Genomic DNA, 22024 nt, shown 5'->3' on the forward strand with positions numbered 1-22024 from the left:
TTCATTTCATATGACAAGAGACAAGTTGACAATTGAAAAAAAGTTGACGATGTTGAGTGTTGGAACGAGACTTCTTGTACATTCTCTTATTTATATATATACACACTGTCTGGCTTTAACTTTTGATTCTTCGCCATGTCCTCTGACAAGGTCTACATGACTGTCTCTATAACCGCAAACACAACTTTGGGTCGCACAGTAGGAAATAGACCGATCCGTATCGACCTGGTTGACTTCAACATCGATAAACGAATCCTAATTGAACCGAGTTACTAATCATCATGTAATGAATACCAAAATCGAGTATCCGATTTAGATATTCCTCGAATCTAATGGACGGAAACCCACGAACAAAGCTCGATTCAAAGTACTTTTCGGATTATTTGTTTCTCTCCCTCTTTCATTATAAAAATTAAACTATTGATTCAGATTCGAGCAACATGCCTTGCTGATTGCCCACACCTCCTGACATAGGATGGCTCAAGTTGGTATCGCCATCTTCGGGAGCTCCGACACGCGACCGACTATCTAGCTTGGATAACAGAATGTTGATTACCTCAACAACTACTCCTAGCAAGACGAATAATGCGAGGATCTGCCCGAATGTCCAGTCGCTCTCCTCTTCGCTGAGTTTGTTGACGCGGACCATCTGCTCTAATGTCACGACTGATAACACAGCTTGTTAGCCGTTAATTCCCTCGGGGAAAATCTCAGACGTGGATCGTTTGGAGTTTCTGCATTGATTGTACACTTACTCATATAGACGTTGATGCCCGTGTGGACTAACAGCTCCATGATTTGTCCACTGAAGATACTTCCTTTGTATTTGGCATCGCTGACTCGAACCCGGGCCCACACGTTCTTGAGCACAACAACATCTTGATTCCCACCATACAGTCGTTTTGCAGACGATCTTGCACCACCGCAGATACACGACGCGAAGAAGACACCGAACACCATACTCAAAACCCAACCAACAGCCATGGCTGCCATGAGAGCGAGCAAGACATATCGGAAGACGTCATTGGTGGCATTTATACTAACACCAAAAACGACGTATTTCTAAATAGTGTTATTTCAAGAGAGTTCAGATGTTCTGAGACGAAAGAATTGGGGACTTACTGTCTCGGCATTGCATTCGGGCTGCGAGCCAAACGTAGGCGCCGTAATCCAAATGTATGTTGTAAGGGCCACGAATGCACCGGCGATTAATATCCGCGAGAAGGCCAATACAAGCCACCTATTGAGTCCACCACCATGGTACTTTCGTTGCGCTACCAACCCAAATCCCAATAGAGACAGCAAATGTAGGATGCACAGCGCATGGAACAAGGTCAATTGACGCTCGATTGTCTCTACAATTGCCGTACACAAGAGTGCGAGGCCCTGGAGTTGCAAAGCCGAGTTCAAGGATTGGCAGAATTCCGCGTAATTCTCGGCGCTGGTGACATGCTGAATGAGGGTTTTGAGGATACCCGCAGCAAGACAAAGAGTATAAATCGACACGCGAATCTGACATACCAGTAAGCTGTCAGGTGTCTTGAAACCCGTGGGTTCTTTCGGTCCTCAGAGATAAAAGACTCACACCCGTGCCAGTAACATCTGGGTTGGGTTCTATGAACTCACAAACGAGAGCTTCTGACGAGTTTGTCGCGGCCATATTTTGACCTAATCAGATCCAAGGAAATTCAACCACGTTATCTGAGATATTGTAAAACGTAAAAAAAAATGATGGCACCCCATAAAGGTATGCGTATGGGCAAATTTTATAATGTGCAGAGTTGATATTTCTCGCCGGTCTAAGCAGTTTCAGCCATCACCGATGCGAGTCTGCCTAGGCTATTCCATTCTTGACCAAAAGATGTTTTTGACGCGGGGGTGAAGTTCGTCAAATCATCTAATGATCCTTGTTTGCCGGCAGAGGCGAGCCAATCAGCTCCCCTCCTACCCGAAGCAGCTGAAGACACCCTCGTCGTTCAAACCCCACCGCATGCCAGAGCTGAGACTCAGCTACTAAGTGCGGAACTGTTGCGAGACATCAGGAATGAAGTGGTCTAAATAACCTTTGCCCAAAGAGGACACCGAAGACTGAGGCTTGGGAGACACTGAACAATTGTGTTCAGACCATCCATAAAAGGAACAGTATCTCGCTATATGCGTCACGCGCATAAAGACGACCGATTCACATACTAAAGTAGCTACATCGACAAGATCTAGACGAACCAACAAGAATCAACAGAGTCGACGGAGATGGAATCGAGGCTACGAAGAAGCACGGACAGCTCGTCCATCGAAGAGATTGAACGAGGTGATATCAGAGTCTTGCCGCAGGGCAGCGTTGAGATCGTACCGCCACCAGTGCTGGTCAACACAGCGCCATGGAGATTTGGTAAGCCAGGCACCTCTCATTCTTTAACTCGAGCAAGGCTGATTCTAGTTAGTGTTGGGGTTCGGCAGTCTTGCTCTGGTGGATATAGGAATGCATGCTGCCGCAGGGGCCGCTGCCGCTCGCGTCGGTGCAGATCTTAACAAAGCGACAACGACAACACTAGTAATACAAATGGGTGCTTTGGCTGGTGCAACCAAAGCAGCCATGACGGCATTTCGTGAGATAGTCGGCTTGAGTTCTGTAAACGTTGTTTTTCGAATCTTGCTCATGCTGCTCACATCATCATTTGGAGTCTGCGCATTGCTAGTAACTGAAGTTGGGAACATTGTGCTTGGCGAAAGTAAGTATATCCCAATGAGTCGGCGGGAGAAGAAGAGGAATGGACTCAAGGCTAACGACTTGTGCCGATGAAGCACCCAAGCAGCTTATTGTTGCAGCTGTGGTAGCGGCAGTGCCACTTATCTTCGAAATGGTTCGCAATATTCAACCAGTCCAGGATCAGGAAGGCAAGACCGAGTATTACCGATGGGTTTATGCGATATTCTTGATTGCAGCGGATGCTCTTGGCGGGTATGTCTTTGCACGCATGGCTGCAAATCAGGACATGCCGATCAGTAATTTCCATGCCGCGTGCTCAGCAGGTGCAGTTTTTGGGACGCTAACTTGGATTTCACGCGCCATGACTGGCATTGTAGCCATGATTCAGGTTACCCGTGATGATGGGAGGCACTCGAATGTCTTTGGTGTATATGAGCTCGTACAACCAGATCCCATCGTCGTGACAGAGGAGGAATATTTGGCAATGCAAAGAGGCATCATGACCGTGTTGATGAGTTTCTTTGGATCCTGGCCCAAGATGATGCGGAGGTATTTGTCTTGCTTAACTTGTTGCTGTGGCTGCTGTTTCGCCTGCTGTGGGATGAAGGGAGAGCTTGAAGAGATGCGCCAGGAGATGGAGGAGATGGAACGAGAGAATCGCGAGGATATGCAGGATGTCGGATTTCAACTTGCAGAGCAGATGATGCCTGCTATAAGATCCAATTAATTTAGGAGAAATAAACGAAAAGCAATATTGACATTGACACAGAGCAAGTAACCTCAATAGTTCTAGAACCTTGGACAACTCCTAATCGGCACATGTGTACTGGACCAAGGCGCTTCTTGATTGATTGATTGCTTGTTTATGCGATCTATTGTTGTAAATCGTCTATTGCGCAAAATATGCCGCACGTGTCTTGGAATGGGCTTTGCTTGACCGTATTTCCAGTTCTTCCTCTTTCCTTTGATCTTCTCGTTCCAATTGAGTCATGTCAAGTGTTTTCTAGTTCGCGCTGCCTGTTCTGTTCGTTTGCTTCCTGGCGAGTTCGTCGTGCTCCTCAATGTCTATAGCCTCCCATGGATAGCAGATCCAGACATCGTCAACGGTACGAGCTGCGTGGTATCGATCTTTGGCCATCATGTCGTTGGGAAGAGTACCCTTCTTCTTCTTGTCCTTGTTGTGGAGAACGAATATGCTGAACTTGGTCTCTCCCTGTACGCCCAGCTTTTGCCGTGCTGCCTCAACGTCCTTTTCCAACTCCTTGACGGCATACTCAAGAGTGGTGCGTGTGTCATCGACCTCGTCCACAATCAGGATGCGCTTACCCACCAGGTGCTCCATACCTCCCAGACCGCTCAGGTCTAGCCATTGCGTGCGAGTGACCTTGTGGCCTATTTGCTCGACGGCGCCGGGGGTGGTGGCACCGCTCTTGGGGTCCGTCTCGGGCAGCTGCTCGTACAATGAGAGACCAATAGCCTGAATGGGGATGTTTGGTGAGCCGGGCTGCTTCAGGAAGGACCGGAGGATTCGCGCTGGCACATAGCCTCCACCGCCGATAGCAATCATGAGTTGAGGCTCGAAAGATTCGAGGATCTTGACGGCGCTCTCTTGACAGAGCTTATGCACCTGCAGTCATTATCATTAGCGACAGAGCAGTGGAAAGAATCCGGATGTAAGCCAAGCATCCTTGTGTACTAGCAGCGAGGCCGGGATTTTCTGCACAAGGACGAGCAAGGTGAGGTAGCATAGATCGGAATGCTCAAGAGCGCAATGCGATGCGACAAAGCGGGCGGATGCGGGGCAGACTCACGTCATTGTAGGTGATGTAGATCTTCTCAACCATGATTGCGACTGGGTGGTGAGTATACAATTTATGAAAAAAAGTAAAACAGGACGATTAAGCACGCGAATTATTGCTCCGAGCAATGGAAATGCGATGTCTGCTTTTCCCGATTTCCACGTGAGGCTTTTGGCCTAGAAGGAGGAAAGAAGGAGAATGGAAATGCCCACGAAAGAAAAAGTCTACTGCAAGGGAAAAAAAAAATTATGCCTCTAATCCCCAGACCCTCAGAAATTTTTGGAGGGGTAAGGGCGCCGGCAACGCGCGCGTGTGTACCTTAAAGTAGGTACTTGGGCTTTAGGCAGGTAGGTACCTGCTGCACGTACTCTTGCAATCATGAAGTGCACCACTGTGTAATCCCGCTACTACCTTCTGTAGATGCCGCATCCTGGGCAGGTCGATGGGCGCTGCAATCCACCTCAACAAGCGCTCATAGGGGACCTAGTAATGCACGCGGAGGAATTTTCTCATTACTACTGTCTTCCAATCTTGGGTAACCCCGCGATATTATACAACCAACTCTGGCTATAAAAATATGGGTATATAAGGATATACTAAGATATAAGGATCAGCATCTGTGCAAATATAAATTTATTAATAAAATAGTAAGGAAATATATAAATATTAAGATATAAGGATAATCTTTAGCATCCGGGTACGAATAAGGGTTATTTTATAAGTATATTTTTATCGTAATTATTAGCCGTTACCGCCATTTTAATAGATTTTAATAGCTATATATTATATCCATCGGTAATAAGGGCAAATATATACTAAAATATTTGCATAATAATAATTTATTTAATTTTTATCGCATCGCGATAATTTTACTTTTATTTAATTCTGCTTAATTAAACGATAAAAATGATATTAAAAAAAGCGCGAAAGCGTAATGCGATTACCGAGAAATAAAGGCAATTTATCCGAATAAAAGCCTATAAAATATTATAGATTTAAGCCTAGCTAATATTTTATTTTACTTACGAATTTAGCCGAACCATCTCTTAATCCGCTATATTAATAGCACTTTCCTTTAAATACGATTATTTTAATAAATTTAAATTTAAAAGCAAATACGATAAATTAAAAAAGGCTAAAAAGGCTGCTTAGCTAAACCTAAAAAAAACACTATTCGATTAGCAATAACACTTAAAATAAATATATATTATAATAATTAAAAATATATTATAATTAGCGGCGGCTAAGCTATAAATTAAATTGCCTTAATATAATAATAGCTAATAGCCTAAGTTTTTAAAGGGCTGGCTAACTAGCTTTAAAACCCGATATTATATTAAAACTTATATATAATTAAGGGAATTAATTTTTGCTAATATAAAAAAAGCAGCTACACGGCTTAAAAAACTGCGCTAGATTATTTCCTAATATAAAAGCAATAATATATTTAATTGCGATAAAATTGGATTATACTAAATGTGATATAGTTAGAGGAGTATATGAAGTAGGTTTAAGAGAGTTACAATATTGAAGTAAGCTAAAAGCGTTAAAAGGTATGGGTATAATTATAAAGTGTATTATATCTATTTAAATTCTAATTAAAAAAAGAGCATATAGTCCTATTTATATATTTATTTATTAAAAAGATTTATTAATTTCCCTAAAGCGTACGGACCTTATCCGTAAACTCTTTATTCTTAATAAAGATATTTATATGCTCCTTATATTTAATATTTTAAAGACCTTTAAAGTCTAACTAATTATTATATACCCCCTAAGCTTTTAAGGCGTTTTTTAAAAGCTTAATAAAAATATATTAGTTAAATAGCCTTTTAAAATCCTTATTTTTAAATTAGATTAAATACAAAAATAAAGATCCCAAGCTTTTTTAAATATTTATCTTGTATCCTCCCTAGGGTTTATTTTATTTTTGCCGTTTTTATTTTAAAGGTTAAATTTAGTTGTTAAATTACCGGTTAATAATAAGTTTTTTTAGCGATAGTTACCTTTGCCTGCTGCATATAAACCCGGATTAAAAAAGCTTTTTTTATATTTTTACCCTTTATTTAAGTATTTTTTTTATAGAAATTCCCTTATTTATAGATTTTTTCCTAGAAATAACCTTTTTATGCGCTATTTATTTAAAAATTTTTATTTTTCCCTTTTTTTTTTATTAATATCTATTTTTAATATTTAGTAATTAGGTTTAAATAAATTTTAGATTTTTTTTTTATTTAATTGCATCTGCCTTTAATTTTTTACGCTCCTTAAATTTTTTTAGTGTAGGCTTGCTTAGCTAGAGTTTTTTTTTTTTTTTATTACGTTTGCATTTTTTTTAAATTAGTGCTTTAAGCTTTTCCTTTTTTTTCGTAATAATTAAAAAATTTAGTAATAGCTATATTTGATAAGGTATAATAATTAGTTTTATTAATTTTTCTATTATTAGGCCCTTAATAATTGTTTTAGGTACGCTTTTGCTAATTTATATTTATTTAGCGTTTTTGCCCGAGTTAAAAAATAATGGTTTATTTAATCGGATTGATTGTCCTATTTATAAATAGCCTATTTCCCACTGTTTTTTAAGCTTTTATTCCTTTTTTTTTTTTTTTTTTTACTTTTAGGTTAGATTTCCTTAAGCTTTTTTAATTTATTTTTATTTATTACTTTTTTAAAAAATAATTATACGCTCCCATTTTTTTATTATATTATCTATTATTATGCCTCGCTCTCCTTCTAAATTTCTTAAAAAGACTCGCGTTTAAAGCTATACGCGCCGCCCGTTTTCGTTTAATAGCTTTAAGGCTTAGCAAAACCGAATAATAGCTAAGCTTTTTCGTCGTAATAAAAAAAAAAAAAAGCGCGCTCGTAAAGCTAAGCGTTAGCGTGCTTTTTAGTAGTAACGGTAAATTTCGATTTTTTAGCGCTTATTTTTATGCTTTTTTTAATTCCTAATATTTATCCGTTTTAATTTTTATAATATTATGCTTAATAATCCCGATTTTCTTCGTTTTTCGGTTAAATCGCGTTTTTTTATTTAAGGTGGTTTAAGCGCCGGTAAAGCTTTTAGGTCTGGTTTTTTTGCTCCTCCTAATCGAGGAGTTTTTAAAACTCCGGTTCCGATTTAGCTTTTAGTTATTTTTAATAATTACGTTCGCACCTCTTCCGGTAATTACGCCCCTTTTATTTATATTTTTTGCAATTAATCGCTTAAAATAATTAATTTTACCGAGAATCGTAAGCAATTTATTGCTTTTTCTGCCTATTTTAGTAATAAAAAAGGCATTTTTATACCTATTCCCTTTGCTCGTGGCTTTTGTTACCCGTTGGCAAAAGTTAAGGAAAATAATCCTAAACCCTTCGCTCGTCGCTTTAGACGTGCTGTTTGTATTTAACGTAAAAAGTTAAAGTATTTAGCTAGCATTTTTAAACGCGTTATAAAGGTTTCGGGAATACGCAATAATATTTTTTACGTTCGTTATATTAAGGCTATTATTATTAATCGTATATATAAAAATATACCGGCTAATAGCAAATGCTTTTAAATTTTAGGAAATCGCTGTTATCGTTATAATAAGGGTCGCGATAATTATAAGCTTATATAAATTCCTTTTAATTTATATTTCGCTTTTTATATTTTTTAAAGCATAAAAACTAATATTATAGCAGTTATTTTAGTATTATTCCTTTTATATAGCGCTATATAAATTATTTTTACGATAAGGCTCGCGTAAAGCGCAAATACCGTATTATTTTTAAAATCGCTATTAAAATTTATTAGCAGCAAATTTTTAATAAAACGGTTTTAAGCTCTAATACTATTTTTATTTGTATAGATTTTTTTTCCGATAATAAAAATAACTAAATAAAAGGTTTTTATATATAGTGCTTAAGTATAAAAATAAATAAAAAATTTTTTATAATAATATATTAATAAGCATAAATTTAGCGTTTATATGCTTTTTACGGGTTAAGCTTTGCGGTTTTTCGGTTATTTTTTTATTTACCTAATAAAGCATTATAATATAGGCGTTTTTTACCGGTAGTTTTTATTAATTAATTTTTTTATTATTTTTAATATATTATTTATAATACTAATATAATTTTACGGAAATTTAAATAAAATACGAAGCGCTTAAATTTTTATTTTAAAAACGCTTTAATAAGGCTATTTGCTAGCATTTAGTTTATTCGAAAATAAATAATCCTAAAAAATCCCTTTATATGCTTTTATTTAAGCTATATATTATTAATATCGATATATTTTAGTTTAATACTAATTTTTAGGTTATCGTTTATTATAAGCCGTATCGTTTGCTAATTATTATAAAAAATATTTTAATTTTATCTAAAATCGAGCTTTAAATCCCGATAAAGCCGTTCGTATATTAAAGTTTTTTTAGCGGTTTCCGATAAAGCGTTTAGCTTTGCTTTTATCGTATTAATAAATATAATATTTTATTTAAAGGCCTTTTATATTATTAAACCGCTAAAAAGCATAATAATATATTTTTATAAGCTTTTTTTTAATTTTTAATCGTCGGCGAATAAGGCATTTTTTGCTATTAGGATTTAGGTTTTTATATATTTTTTATACCTAATACCAAGGAATTTAGTATTTTAAAAATATTTAATAACTTATAGCCTAGCTTTAAAATGCGTTAGCCTTAGGTTAATAAAAAAATAAAAAAGCTAAGCTATAGCAAATGCAATATTTAATCTAATTATAATAATAATATATAATATTAAACCGATTATTTTTTGGAATTTTTTAATTTCGCTTTTAGTAGCGATATTTGGGTATTTTTCTAAAAAGGCTAAGCTTATAGGTACGGCTAATATGCTTAATTAGTTATTTACCCCGAATTTAGCTGCGATTTTTTTTATATAGGCATTATATAGCAACGTAACGGTTTTTATACTCCGGTTTTTAAATACTTAAATATTAAGGAATTATAAGACGTTTTTTTTTAATTTAAGCTTATATCTCCTTTTAATATTTTTTATAAGCGTTTAGGCTATTTTTTTATAATTTTTATAATAAAAAATAAGGATATTATCGACGTAAAATATTAGGAATATTATATAATCGGGGTTAAAAAATAAGCATAATTCTTTAATAAAGGCGTCGAGTCCTAGCTATATTAATATATTACTAAGCTTTTTATATTATAATAATAATAAATTTTTAAGCCCGTATAAAGCCTTTTTAAGCTTTAAATATTTATGCTTTATATTAAAACCGTTTAATAGTTTATAATATATAGGTTTTAAAATTCCCTTTAAGGCGTTAAGAAAGGCTTTAATAATATTATATTATTTGCATTTAAAATTATTTTTAATAGCTATAGCTATTATAATTTTAAATAATTAGGCGGCTAAAATTAAAGCGTAAATATTTTTTGCGCTTTTTTTTTAAAGGTCTCCTTTTATAATAAGCTTTGCCTTAAATTTTACTAAATAATTATTTTTATCGAATTTATATATTTATACTTATATTAAAAGTATAAGCTTATTAAAGCGTTTTTCGCGATCCTTTTTTTTTTAAATACTTTTTTATATTAGGGTTTTAAATTTAAAGCCTGCTACCTTTTTAAATTAAGGCCTATATAAATAGTTTTTTAGGTTTTTTTATTTTTTTAGTTTTTATAATACGTCGTTTAAATATATTTTTTTTTTTAGGTTAAAAGCGATGCTTTTAAATATACTAAAATTTTTATCGTTATTTAAAAGCTTTTTTAAAGCCGATAAAGTATTTTTAAGTTCTTTTTTATAATTTAGCATTATAGCTGCGATTATAAAATATAAAGTTTTATGCGCTAAAGGGTTTTTATTTTTAGCTATTAATATAAATTAGTCGTCGAATTCTTTCTAAAATAAGTCGGTTAATAAGATTATAAATATTCCGTAGGATATTGCTAATATATATAATTATCCGTATTTTTAAAAAGCTTTTTTAATACGCGTATTACGCCTAATTTTAATTATTTCGTTTAGTTAGTTTTTTATAAAAGCGGTTAAAGCTATATTTTATATTTTTTACCCTTTTAAGTTAATAGACCGTATAGGTATTTTAATTTTAGGGTATTTTGCTTTAATAAAAATTAAAAGTCGCGATTTTTTAGCGTTTTTAGGAGTTAAAAATAATAATTCCTTAGCGTCCTAAAAGTTTTTATCCTTAAATAAATTAATAGCTATACTTTCTAAAAACCTTAATTTTAATATTAAATTATTAAGCATTTGGCGTTATATTATATGCTTTTAGTTATTTTTTGTCGAAATATTGCTTTTTTATAAAATATCCCCGCGATTTTTTTCTTTATAAATGCCGGTTTTTTTATATAGTTTAGGCGTGGCTATTAGGGATAAAAGGCCTTAATTTTTTTACCTTGGCTTAGGAGAATTTTGTATTTTTAAAGAGATATTTAGGTAAATATTTAATATTTAAGCATTAAAAGGGCTATTTTTAACGTCGTTTTTAAGCTATTCCGCGATTTATTAAGCTATATTTATATACTCGGAAATAGCATTAGATATAAATTTACCCTTTAAATTAGGTAATATAAAATATAATTATAAAGCGTCTTAAAAATTAAATTATAAAATAATATCGCTTTTAAAAAATATCGGTTTAAATTCCTTAATTTCGTTAATAATAGGACGGAGTCTTTTTTTAACGATTTGTTTTTCTTATTCTTTTTAAAAGCTTTTATAAAATACTTTTTTATTAAATTTAACGTTCCTTATAATTATAATTTAATTTAGGCTTAAAATTTAAATGCGGAAAAATTAGTTAAAGTAATATTTAATTAAATATCTAAAATAAGCTTTTAAATAAATTTTATAATATTTTAAATTAATACCTTTTTTTTATTTTTTTTTTAAAGCGTAAGCTATATATCTGTATACGTATATTAAATTCTAATCCGGTTTTAAATTAGTAATAATTCTTCGTATAATTTTTAGGGTATATTATCGGAAATATTATTCAAATTATTTATTTAGCATTTCGTTTAATAATCGGTAGTTTTTAAAAGCGCTTAGTAATATATTATATAGGTATGTCGCGGCTTTTAGTATTTTTAGCTAAAGCGTAAAAGGAAGATTCGTATATATTAGTATTATTAGGGTTTTTTCCTAAAGCTTTCGAATAGCTTTTTTAGCTTTTCCGTTTGGTTTAAATATATAAAGGGCTGATAATTAAATGGTAATTCTTTTTTTTTTAGCCTAGCGCTTATAATAGCTGGTCCCGCGCGCCGGTAAAAGTGCCGTTTTATTATTATAAAAAATTATATAAACGAAAAGGCGGTATTATCGTTTTACCGATATAACGAAGTTAATAATTATTAGGGTAAGTTTTTTTTTTTTTTGGATTTTAACGGGAAAACGAAATATTTTTATAATTATTTTTCTTTAATAATTAGCGCATAAATGCTTTTATTAAAAGCTTTATCGTAAAATATAAAATTTAGGGATATCCGCTAAAATAATCGTTTTATTTAATATTTTCTAATTTTTTTTAAGATTATTTAAGTGGCTTTAAAGCGTATATAGATTTTATAATTAAGTTATTTTATTCCACTAATTTAAACATTTTTTGCGCTTTTAGCAAGCCGCTTAAAAGCTTTAGCCCTAAAGTATCTTAATTAAAAATGCTAAAGTGATTTTTCGTTAAATTTAGGCTAAATATATACCCTAAATCGTTGCATTTTTCGTTAATTAATAAAATAAAATGCTAAAATATAGGGGTAGCTTACGCTTATTTTAATAAAAAAATTAAAAAAATAAAAAGATATAGGCTTATATTTAAAAAAAATTAAATAGAATTTTCGCTAAAGCTTATAAAATATAATATTATGCTTTAATATTCCGTATTTAATAATAATATTATATCCGTAAAATTATGCTTTTTTTTATTTAGTTTAAATTTAAAAATAATATTATAATAAAAGTTTAAAAGGTAAATAATATTATTAAATACGAGATTTGCTTTAGTATTTATAAGACTATTAATATAATTTTTAATAATACGGGTATTTTAGCTTTAAATAGGAAAAAATAAGGTGTTAGCCTAGATTTAATCCTTATCCTTTATAAATCTAATAAAATCTGGCAATAGGAACTTAAAGTTATTTATTATATAAATAGCGCTATAATTATTAAAAAGCATAAAATTAGATAATAAATGCTTGCTAAAAACGGTAATATAAATATTAATAATATTATTAAAATTTATAATAGCAGGGTTAATAATTATAGCGATTAAAAAAGGGTAAAAGTTTGGCTAAAGCATAAAAGGTGTATTTAGGAGCTTTTCGGAAATAAAGAGAAAAGGATCGAGTTAAAAGGGAGCGGTAAAAAGGGATTTTTATGCTTTTTTATAAAAAAAAGATAAATTAATAATTATAGCGCTAATAAAGCCGGGGTACGAAAACCCGCTTTTAGGGTTTTTTTTATTAAGGTTATTTAATATTTAGCCGATAGCTTTAAATTAACCTTTTAATTTTTTGTATTTTTTTTATTATATACGAAAGCGGATTTTGTTTACCTCCGTTTTAAATAATATTTTAATTTTCCTTTCCGTTAAGCTTATAAGGGCGTATTTTAAAAATAAATATATTTCCGGGCCTTACCGGTGGTTTTTTTGTCCCTTTTTTTTGCAAAAGCAGGGGAATTTTTAGGCTAAAACGTTAAAGCTCGAAATCGTTAATCCCGTATTTTTTAATGCTCCGTTTCCGTAAAGTTTTAGGCTTAGGCCTAAAATTGCGAAAACTCTTAGCTTATTAATTAATAAAGTAATTTTGTCGAGTTAATTAGAAAGCGCCTTTTTTAAGGTATTAAAAGTCGGAAATAGTTCGTTTTTAAAGTTATTAATACGCTTTATTTATTTTTTTCCCTAGCTAGGCATAATTTTAATATTTATAACGCGTAAAAAGTCCTTAACGGCGAGGGCTTTATAAATTTTAAAGACCTAATACGTCCGGGCTTTTACTCGCTTAATTTTTTATTTAAGGAATTATTTTTAAAAGTCCTAGGCTTTAGTTATAATAATAAAATAAAGCTTATATTATAGTTTTATGCGCTTTATATAATTAATTTTATTTAATTCGTAAAAAGCCTTAAGCTATTTAACGTAATATTTAAAAATATATTCCTTTACTTTTTCCGTTTTAACTTTAACGATTTATAGGAAGCCGGGGTTTATTATTTTATCGATTTATTTTTTTAGGTAGTATATTTTGTTAATTTGGGCGGAAGTAACGTTAGATGAGATTTATTTAGTGGAAATTTCTTTGTTATATGCTTTTTAAAGCGTAAGATTTGTAGGCACGGGCTTTTTTTTCGGAGCTTTTCCTTTTTTAGTTTTTTCCTATTTTATAATAGCTGCTAGGTGCTTTTTTTTAAATTGCTTTTAAAGGTCTTTAATATATTTTTTAATTATTAAAAGGGAAAAGCCTTTTTTTAAGGAGAAAAAGCGTAAAATCTAAATCTACGAAATGCTAAATTTTAAAATAATTTGCTAAATGCTTATATTTAAGGAATTAGTTAGGCTAGTTATATTTTTTATTAAGCTTAATATTAGCTTTAAATTTTTTAAATTTAGATATTTTTAAACGTATAATAATAAAAAAATAAATTAAAATTAAAAGCTAATGCTATATATTCCTTTAAAATATAATAATAAAATGCGGAATATAAAATATAGTAGTTTTACGAATAAACCGGGCTTATAATTATAATATAGTTAAAGGAGTATATAAAATAGGTTTAAAAAAGTTATAATATTAAAATAAGCTAAAAGCGTTAAAAGGTATAGGTATAGTTATAAGGTGTATTATATTTATTTAAGTTTTAATTAAAGAGGGAGTATATAGTTTTATTTATATATTTATTTATTAAAAAGATTTGTTAACTTCCTTAGAGCGTACGGACCTTTTCCGTAAGCTCCTTGCTTTTAATAAGGACATTTATATGCTCCCTATATCTGGTATTTTAAGGACCCTTAAGGTCTAACTGACTGCCACATTAAAAGATGTCCTTAAATAAGATTTTGGCTATAAAAAAACAAAGAGGGAAAAAGAAAAAAAAGGCAAAAGTCACGATCCATTATATTTGTAATATTACGGGTTTTTAAAAGCTAAATTGCTAAGTGCTAGGCTACGCTGCTAACTTACGGCTATTTAAAAAGGATAACCGCTATATATAATTATTCCTTATAATTTATAAAAGCAATAAAAAAGGCTGGATAATTAGTGACTTTTTTAAATTTTATTTATAATAATTTAATAATTAAATAATTAAAAGGAAAGTCCTCTTGCTAATTAATGGCTTTAGCGCTTATAAAACTAGCCTTAAATACGTTAAAAATCTAGGTGGTTTAAAAAACACTAAAATTAAGATTTTGCCAGCTAATTATACGTCATTATATTAGCCCTTAAATTAAAGAATTATTAAAAATTTTAAAATTTAATATCGCAAAAGCTAGCTAAATTTTACAATTATTAATTTAATTAATAAAAATAACGTTAACACTATTATAAACCTATTATAAATTATTATTTAAATAAACTTAGCATAAAAAGATATTAAATTATAGCTTATTATTAATTATTAGCGAAAAACTACACTATTTAACCTAATTTAAGGTCCTAAAATTAAGCCAGCAAATTAGGACAATAAACAGGCTAAACTAAATGCTATCGCTAAATAAATCCAGCAGCTTAAATTATTAAGGACCATTAAATTAGCGATAAATCTAAATAATTTCCTTAATTTAAAAGGAAAGAATTAACTAAAAAAGGCTATTAGGGACTTTAACAATATATTAAATAATATAACTCAAGCTTATATAATGTAATTATATACTAATAATAATAATAAAGGTAATATAATCCCTAAAATCCTAATTAAATAAGCACTAAATTTTATTAAAAATATAATTTTATAAGCCGAATAATAGGCTAAAAGAGATTTGCAGTTCCTTTTATTATTGCGAAAGCATTAAAAATCACTTGCAATAAGGCATTAACGCGAAGTTATTAATAAAAAAACATAACGCATTATATATAATTTCTTTAAATAATAACTTTATTTTTTGCCTATAAAAATTAAGTGGCGAAAGGATGTAGGGCGTATAAGCTATTAAAATAACGCTTTATAAGGATTAAAAAGCTTGCAAAAATATTATCCTTATAGCCAAAGTTAGTTATACATATATACATAGCCGGGGAGCTTAGCATAAGAAATTTTAAATAGTGGGACTAAGGAGTCCGCCGAATCCTTATGGTATATAGCTTACATATATATATTAATATTATCGATAAGTGGTATATTTACGTCCTTCGTACACTATGGTTAAATGCAAATCTTGCCCAACGACCTATTATAATAAATATAATAAGAAACATAAATAATGCCTATAAACTAACACCACTAAATTATTATGAGTAATTGCTTTTAAAACTTTAACCTATTAGAATGGCATAATATTATGGCCTAAATAAAAGAGCGCGGACCTTACCTCATATTAAATTAAAACTATTTAACAATGCGCATCCGGCTCACTAAATGGCCTCTTGCCTATAAGATTTTCAATGTCATGAATTCAACTATTAATAAAGAAGTTAACTAAGAACATTAATGAGCTTAACGCCTATATGCAAGTCTCTCTTAAACACGAAAGGGTTAGGTAGAATCACAAACGGTTTCTAACACGCTATCGCGTGGTTAATTTACCTGAAATTGTGCCTAGGTATTTACCAACGCACTTGTGATTTTTTAGATACCAAAATAGTCTTGTAAATTAATGACGAATGTTTTGAGTGTGCCGCGAAAATATGGTGAACTCTCATTAAATCGTTGCAAAAGCAATCACATTCATTTAAAAATTAAAAATATAAACGGCTTTCTAATATAAAGGCAAATATACTATGCTAATAGCAATAGCTCACCTCGGATTTTCGAGATTAGCTTTTATCATTTAATTTAATTCCCCGCTTTATCATACGAATTCATAAGACATGTTTTCACAGTGTTAATATTTTGTGACTTGCGATTAATTGTCAATATTAATTATTTAAATTTTAGCGACGGTAAAATGATTTATGCATCCTGCCGGAAAGATAATTAACGATAAAGTGTAAATTATTAGCGAGCGCTTTCTAAGCTGCCATTCGATAACGATTTAAACAAAAAGTTCATATCCCCTTAGCTAGCGAGCACCACCCTTTTTGCTTTAATCGCTAAGAAGTATTTATTAGGATAGCTAATAATATATGCGGATGCATACCTCGAACGTTTAGCTGGAATAATTTAGTATTAATAATGAAAACTTGATTCTTCCACTTAATATAAGATAAATAAGCATTTAAAATATTTAAATATTATTTTTTCATTTTTTTTGAACCCGATTCATAAGGAGTAAAATGCAAAGAAACGCGGAGGCTTTCGTTGAAATAATGGGCTGTACTCCAGTTTTCCCAGACTTAGCGTACCTAACCTACCATATAAGGCAAGGAGGGTGCTCGCCAGCTAAGGGGATAAAGGGAAACACAGCGCTAAAGGGGATGTCATATCGAATCAGACTTCAGTAACTAAGGTGCCCAATCAATAGCTTAAGTATTTCTTACAGCGGCTTAAAATACCATGCCCGTCGGCATTGGCCCGGGACAATGCATGAACCTTGCTTTTTCAGGATATTGCTAAAGTATGGTCATTATTCAACATGATTTGTCCCTCCCTGGAAACGGCCTGCATAACAAGACCTATCTCAAACCAAATTCATTAACGCGGCCCCCAATGACTACGCGCATATTGCTTTTACGTACACCAAGAACAAGTCCCACCTATCTGACTCATGATCTCTCAATCAGATCCACTGCTTTTCATCCGCCCACATTCCCGGATTTGCACATACTTAGTAATTTGTAATAAGCCAGTTGACTTTCACCCAAGCAAGAAAAGCCCGGTTAGCTCAATTGGTTAGAGCGTTGGACTTTTACATCAACATCCTGATGCCGCTGTCATCCAAAGGCTGCGAGTTCGACCCTCGCATCGGGCGATGTTTCTTTTTTTAGCGATTTCTCCTTCGAAAGTTGAGAGATTCATATGCCCTCCTGGCTTTATCATCCATTTTTTGTCGCCACTTGTTTCTCCTCACTGTTTTATGGCGCTTATGCCACTAGATGCGAGCCTTGCGTTTTTTCGCTAATGGTTAATTGTTCCCAGAGCCACTCTCGTAAGCGTAGTATATTCCGGATTATATAATGTATATATATATATGGCAGGGATAATTCTACTATAATTTGAATATCTTTACTTTTTAATGGTATTAGAACCAAGGACGGTAACACTACAGGTTGGGTTGCTTACTAGTGTTCGCTTCGGCAGTCAAAGGATTGGAAGTGAAACAATTTTCGAACAGGCTAGTCAAGGACATTGAAGTCGGTTCGAGCGACGGTTGCTTTAATTACCTACTTCTTTTCTTTTTCCCTCATATGTCTTCACAACTTTTTATCTGTGAACTTTCCGCTAATCTTGGACTACATTAGCAACTCGATGCATGTAATTGAGCTTTATGATTCAATGTCCACTGCCACCACTCTAGCAAACCGAACATGCTCTCCATATATTTTCTCAATGTAGAGTACTGTTGCTATTGAAGATAGTCAATGGGAATGCATCAGCAATGGCCTGATAGCCTTTTGGATTTGGGTGCAAATGATCACCACTGTCGTATTGACTTGCCAAATTCGCCGGATTCCCCGGATCTGCCAGGACCTTTGCAAAGTCGATTGCCGCATCAAAACTACCGTTGCCACCGCCCAAGATCCAATTGTTTACACGCTGTCTGGTCGCTTCTCGCGTTGGGTTACTGTAGCTCTGTCCGTTGCCGCCGAACGGCGTGATGGTGGCTCCAAATACTATGATCCCGGCCTTGTGCGCGTCCGAGGCGATTTGTTGAAAACTAGATATGAGCTGGTCTCCTATGCGAGATTGGGTCGAAGAGTCGGCTGAGCCGCCACCAATATCGTTGACACCCTCGAATATGATAGCATACTTGACTCCCGCCGTCTGTAGCAGATCTCGCTTGTAGCGCTGCATGAGAGGTGGGCCTAGGCCACCAGAGAGAACAGTATTGCCACCGGCAGCTTGATTATCTGAAGCGATATTGGTTACGCCGGATTTTTGCATCTTTTCCAAGACGAGATCTGGCCATCTGCGTGAAATGAGTTAGCCCATTAGACACAAAAGTAGAAGATTGGCCCAACATTTGGACTACTCACCTATTGTTTGCATTATCAGTACTCCCTCGTCCATCAGTGATGCTATCGCCGAGAATAACTAGGGCAGATGTTGGTTCGTCTGCCCATGCCTCGACAGCACTTAGGAAATACCAATGCACAGTGCTTGCCCCCGTTACTGCACTCGCATTCACATGATTTCCCCCTTGCATCCAAGATGTTGTTCGGCTTCCTGGGTGACCGGTGATGCTGTTTCCGGTTTGCCCTGCTTGTAAATATAGAGTGACCGTAATCACTGACTGTGCTGGTACCGGAAAGTCAACGGCGTCCGTGTAGACTACCTGACCTTTCGGAATTGTAGTCGAAGTTGACCCATTGAAGCTGAGCCCAATAATGTGCGAAGAATCAATAGTATTGGCTCCTGCCTTTCCGTCCGCTGGAAACGCCAGTGATGCTGCTGTGATGGGGAGATCACTACCTCCAAATGCATTGGATAGCTGAAATCGAAAACGTCCGCCACCAACGGATAGGTGAACAGTTTGACGTAGCGTAGCATCTTTGAACATCGAACTGCCTTGCTTTTGGCCGGGATTATTATAAATGCAAGGTGCACCATACAGGAGGACTCACAAAGGGGGACGGCGGTAGATTGCTCTGCTCTACCAATTGTGGCATGGAAGTCCATGAAGCAACCCAGTGATACCCATTTTGCCGACTTTGTAATGAACCCTCGTCAAAGGGTACGGCCTGGGAAGGGAGTAGGAGCAGAAACAGTGACAGTACCTCAGCAACAAAGCTCCAAGCCCTCGCACTTTGAGTATACGTGGACAGCATGTTGAGAATTCATTGACTTTGAGGGGTGTCCAGTAAGTCAACCTTCAAAGTCAGCTTGACCCGGCGCCATTCGCATTTTTAACCCATGTACTACCAGTTCGTAGGCGTTGCCGGAGACATGTTCTCCGTGTCTGTATATTGGGCCTACAAGAAACATATTTAGCCGCAAAAGGGTTAAGTTGTTCAAAGGAATCGTCGGGTCCACTGAAGGCGCCTTGAGGGTGCATTCTGGGAAGAGCTGTTTCTTTGAAATATACCTTTCCAGGCGGCAGTTGATCACTCGATTCCGAATCTAAGCGGCAGCAAAAAGGGCGGAACAAGCAGCGCACTGAACGCTGGGCTGGGAGGAGACGATTGGTCGATGGGAGCCGAAGGGGGAAAACACATAGCCGGTGGTGGATAACATTTCCCCAGACTTGGCGATCCGGGACAACGGGAAGCTTGCATTAGACTTGGCCGTGGATCTGTAAGAGGATAGTAGTGATATAAATAGTATACAAATATGTCGACTATAAAGACTTTCATGATCTCATGTTACTGCGATGTTCTATATCATGATGCGTGCCCAAACCTCAGCCGCGCGATGCCATCCAGGCGCCTCGTTTGCGATGGCCGACAAAGCTCCGAGCACGGGCTTAGAGCCGCCCCGAAGACGTCAGCTATGCATAGATTTCTCCGATATCCGGCACATACCTGTCCATTGATTGGCACCTGCAATTCGGGCGGTGTGTCGGGAAGGGCGAAATGCACACAGAACGAATGATGCAAAAACGTGCAGAATATTATCTGACGCCAAAGGTCTGTAGGTCTGGACCGTCCGCTTAGTGATCCACTTTGAAAGGATTTCTAAAGCTATTTGCCGGCGTATCGAGGGGCTCCATTCTCGGAGTTTTTAATACAAACGTTTTGTTTCCTCTCCTTCTGTCTGGCTTTTTGCGAGCCATGACTTCATCATGGGAGTCTGCACGTTACAAGGTGTGGAAATTAGACGACGGGCTCCAGGTAGCAGACGAAGGAAAAAGGAAATCATGTTGTAAATCTCTCATCGGCGTATGTTTGCAAATGATCATGATGACTACCTAGGTATGTACCTTGGAGCCATGCCTGTGCATGATACGTACTGCGTAGTACATCTGCCCCCAATCTTCAGCAGCCAATTCGATGCGATATATTTCTGCTTTACAACCAGATCCATGAAAGCACCGAGTGGGATCATGCCCTTTCCTTCGTCTCTTTCTTGACGTTATTTTCTCTTTTATCTATACCACATTCAAGCTGCAACATTTCAAATTGTGGAACGTCTTCATTTCATATTTTTTATGATTACAATAATCGTTTTTATACATTTATAAAAGGAAAGACGAAGAAGAACAAGCAGAAAAGAAAAAACCCCCCTTCCTGGTTAGCTCTAGCGAATGCGGTGCCACCACGACCCAATCCTCAAGTTGATGGCACTTTTTAGCATGCACATAAGGTACCTGTAATTGGAGCTGGGTTCGGTACATTAAATACTACCCCACCGCATAGTTCAGGTACTTGGAGCAGCAGCATTCATGTTTCCAAATCTCAACAACGACAATTCCTGGTATAATGCAATGGATTATCGTGACAAGAAATTGGGGCCATCAATTGGCTTCACCAGTCTATTGAATATACGCATCAATTTCTGCAGCGCAAGAAAAACCCTTGATTTGATAAGCCTCGCCCCTGCTCTTACATCATACTATCAGCAGCCCCGAAGATTGATCCTGGGCGGTAATGCAGTGATGGGAAGAAAATTTACGGGCACCTACCTCCACACTTTCTGGGCGCCGGCCAATTCACTGGCTGATTAAGTGATTGATTGCACACTCACGACTACATCTGAGTCATAGGGCCTGCTTCAGTCGGACTCCGACATCTCTTCTGAGACTTTGAACCACTTACTCTACTTCTCTCTTCGTGTTGGAGTTGCTGCTGTTTGATAATCAAGCAAAACGAACCGCTCTGCACTTACCTCAGCTCATCCCATTCCTTCTCATCCCCACCAGGAACCATTACTTTTTATCTCTCTCCCCTACCCTCCTCTTCTCTCTTCCCTTCTTCTCTGTACAACTTCAAGCATCTATCCGTTTCACCCGCCTTCCCCGTCCACGTCTTTACCTGACCTCCCCGTCTCAGACGTTTGATAGCAACCTTTGCTCACCACGCAGGCATTGTGGTAACCCTGAACCTGCCTCACGTTACGGGAAGACCACAAATCGACATGGCTTCCCTTCAAGTGGATGACACCAGAAGTAGGTATTACAAATTCTGCATCGGCCTCATCTGTCATGCCTTGCAACCTCCCCAAATGCACCGGGGACAACACAGCTTGACCACCATGTCAGCAGCGGGGCAGATCCTTTGACCGGGTTCCTACCTTGACTGGACTGCCGCTTCCCACAGCTTATAGCTGCCTGCAC

At 35.0% G+C, this 22024-nt stretch overlaps 4 protein-coding genes across 4 annotated transcripts; 1 reads left to right on the plus strand and 3 right to left on the minus strand.

Annotated features, from left to right (window-relative positions):
* Window positions 1-412: 412 nt before the first annotated feature.
* PFICI_15264 (uncharacterized protein) lies at window positions 413-1660 on the minus strand (the record flags this gene model as incomplete). The annotated part of the gene is made up of 4 exons (XM_007843845.1): window positions 413-666; window positions 756-1062; window positions 1123-1512; window positions 1586-1660. 4 exons carry the CDS (start codon window positions 1658-1660, stop codon window positions 413-415), a joined length of 1026 nt encoding a protein of 341 aa, XP_007842036.1.
* Window positions 1661-2250: 590 nt separating this feature from the next.
* Window positions 2251-3434, plus strand: PFICI_15265 (uncharacterized protein; the record flags this gene model as incomplete). Its single annotated transcript, XM_007843846.1, has 3 exons — window positions 2251-2389; window positions 2442-2729; window positions 2803-3434. The coding sequence occupies 3 exons, from the start codon at window positions 2251-2253 to the stop codon at window positions 3432-3434; spliced, it is 1059 nt and encodes a 352-aa protein (XP_007842037.1).
* A 276-nt stretch (window positions 3435-3710) lies between these two features.
* On the minus strand, window positions 3711-4551 carry PFICI_15266 (uncharacterized protein; the record flags this gene model as incomplete). The annotated part of the gene is made up of 2 exons (XM_007843847.1): window positions 3711-4334; window positions 4519-4551. The coding sequence occupies 2 exons, from the start codon at window positions 4549-4551 to the stop codon at window positions 3711-3713; spliced, it is 657 nt and encodes a 218-aa protein (XP_007842038.1).
* A 13587-nt stretch (window positions 4552-18138) lies between these two features.
* Window positions 18139-19312, minus strand: PFICI_15267 (uncharacterized protein; the record flags this gene model as incomplete). The annotated part of the gene is made up of 2 exons (XM_007843848.1): window positions 18139-18721; window positions 18789-19312. 2 exons carry the CDS (start codon window positions 19310-19312, stop codon window positions 18139-18141), a joined length of 1107 nt encoding a protein of 368 aa, XP_007842039.1.
* Between the last annotated feature and the right edge of the window lie 2712 nt (window positions 19313-22024).

This window comes from Pestalotiopsis fici (genome assembly GCF_000516985.1).
Source record: "Pestalotiopsis fici W106-1 unplaced genomic scaffold PFICI_Scf_16, whole genome shotgun sequence".
Lineage (NCBI taxonomy): Eukaryota > Fungi > Ascomycota > Sordariomycetes > Amphisphaeriales > Sporocadaceae > Pestalotiopsis > Pestalotiopsis fici.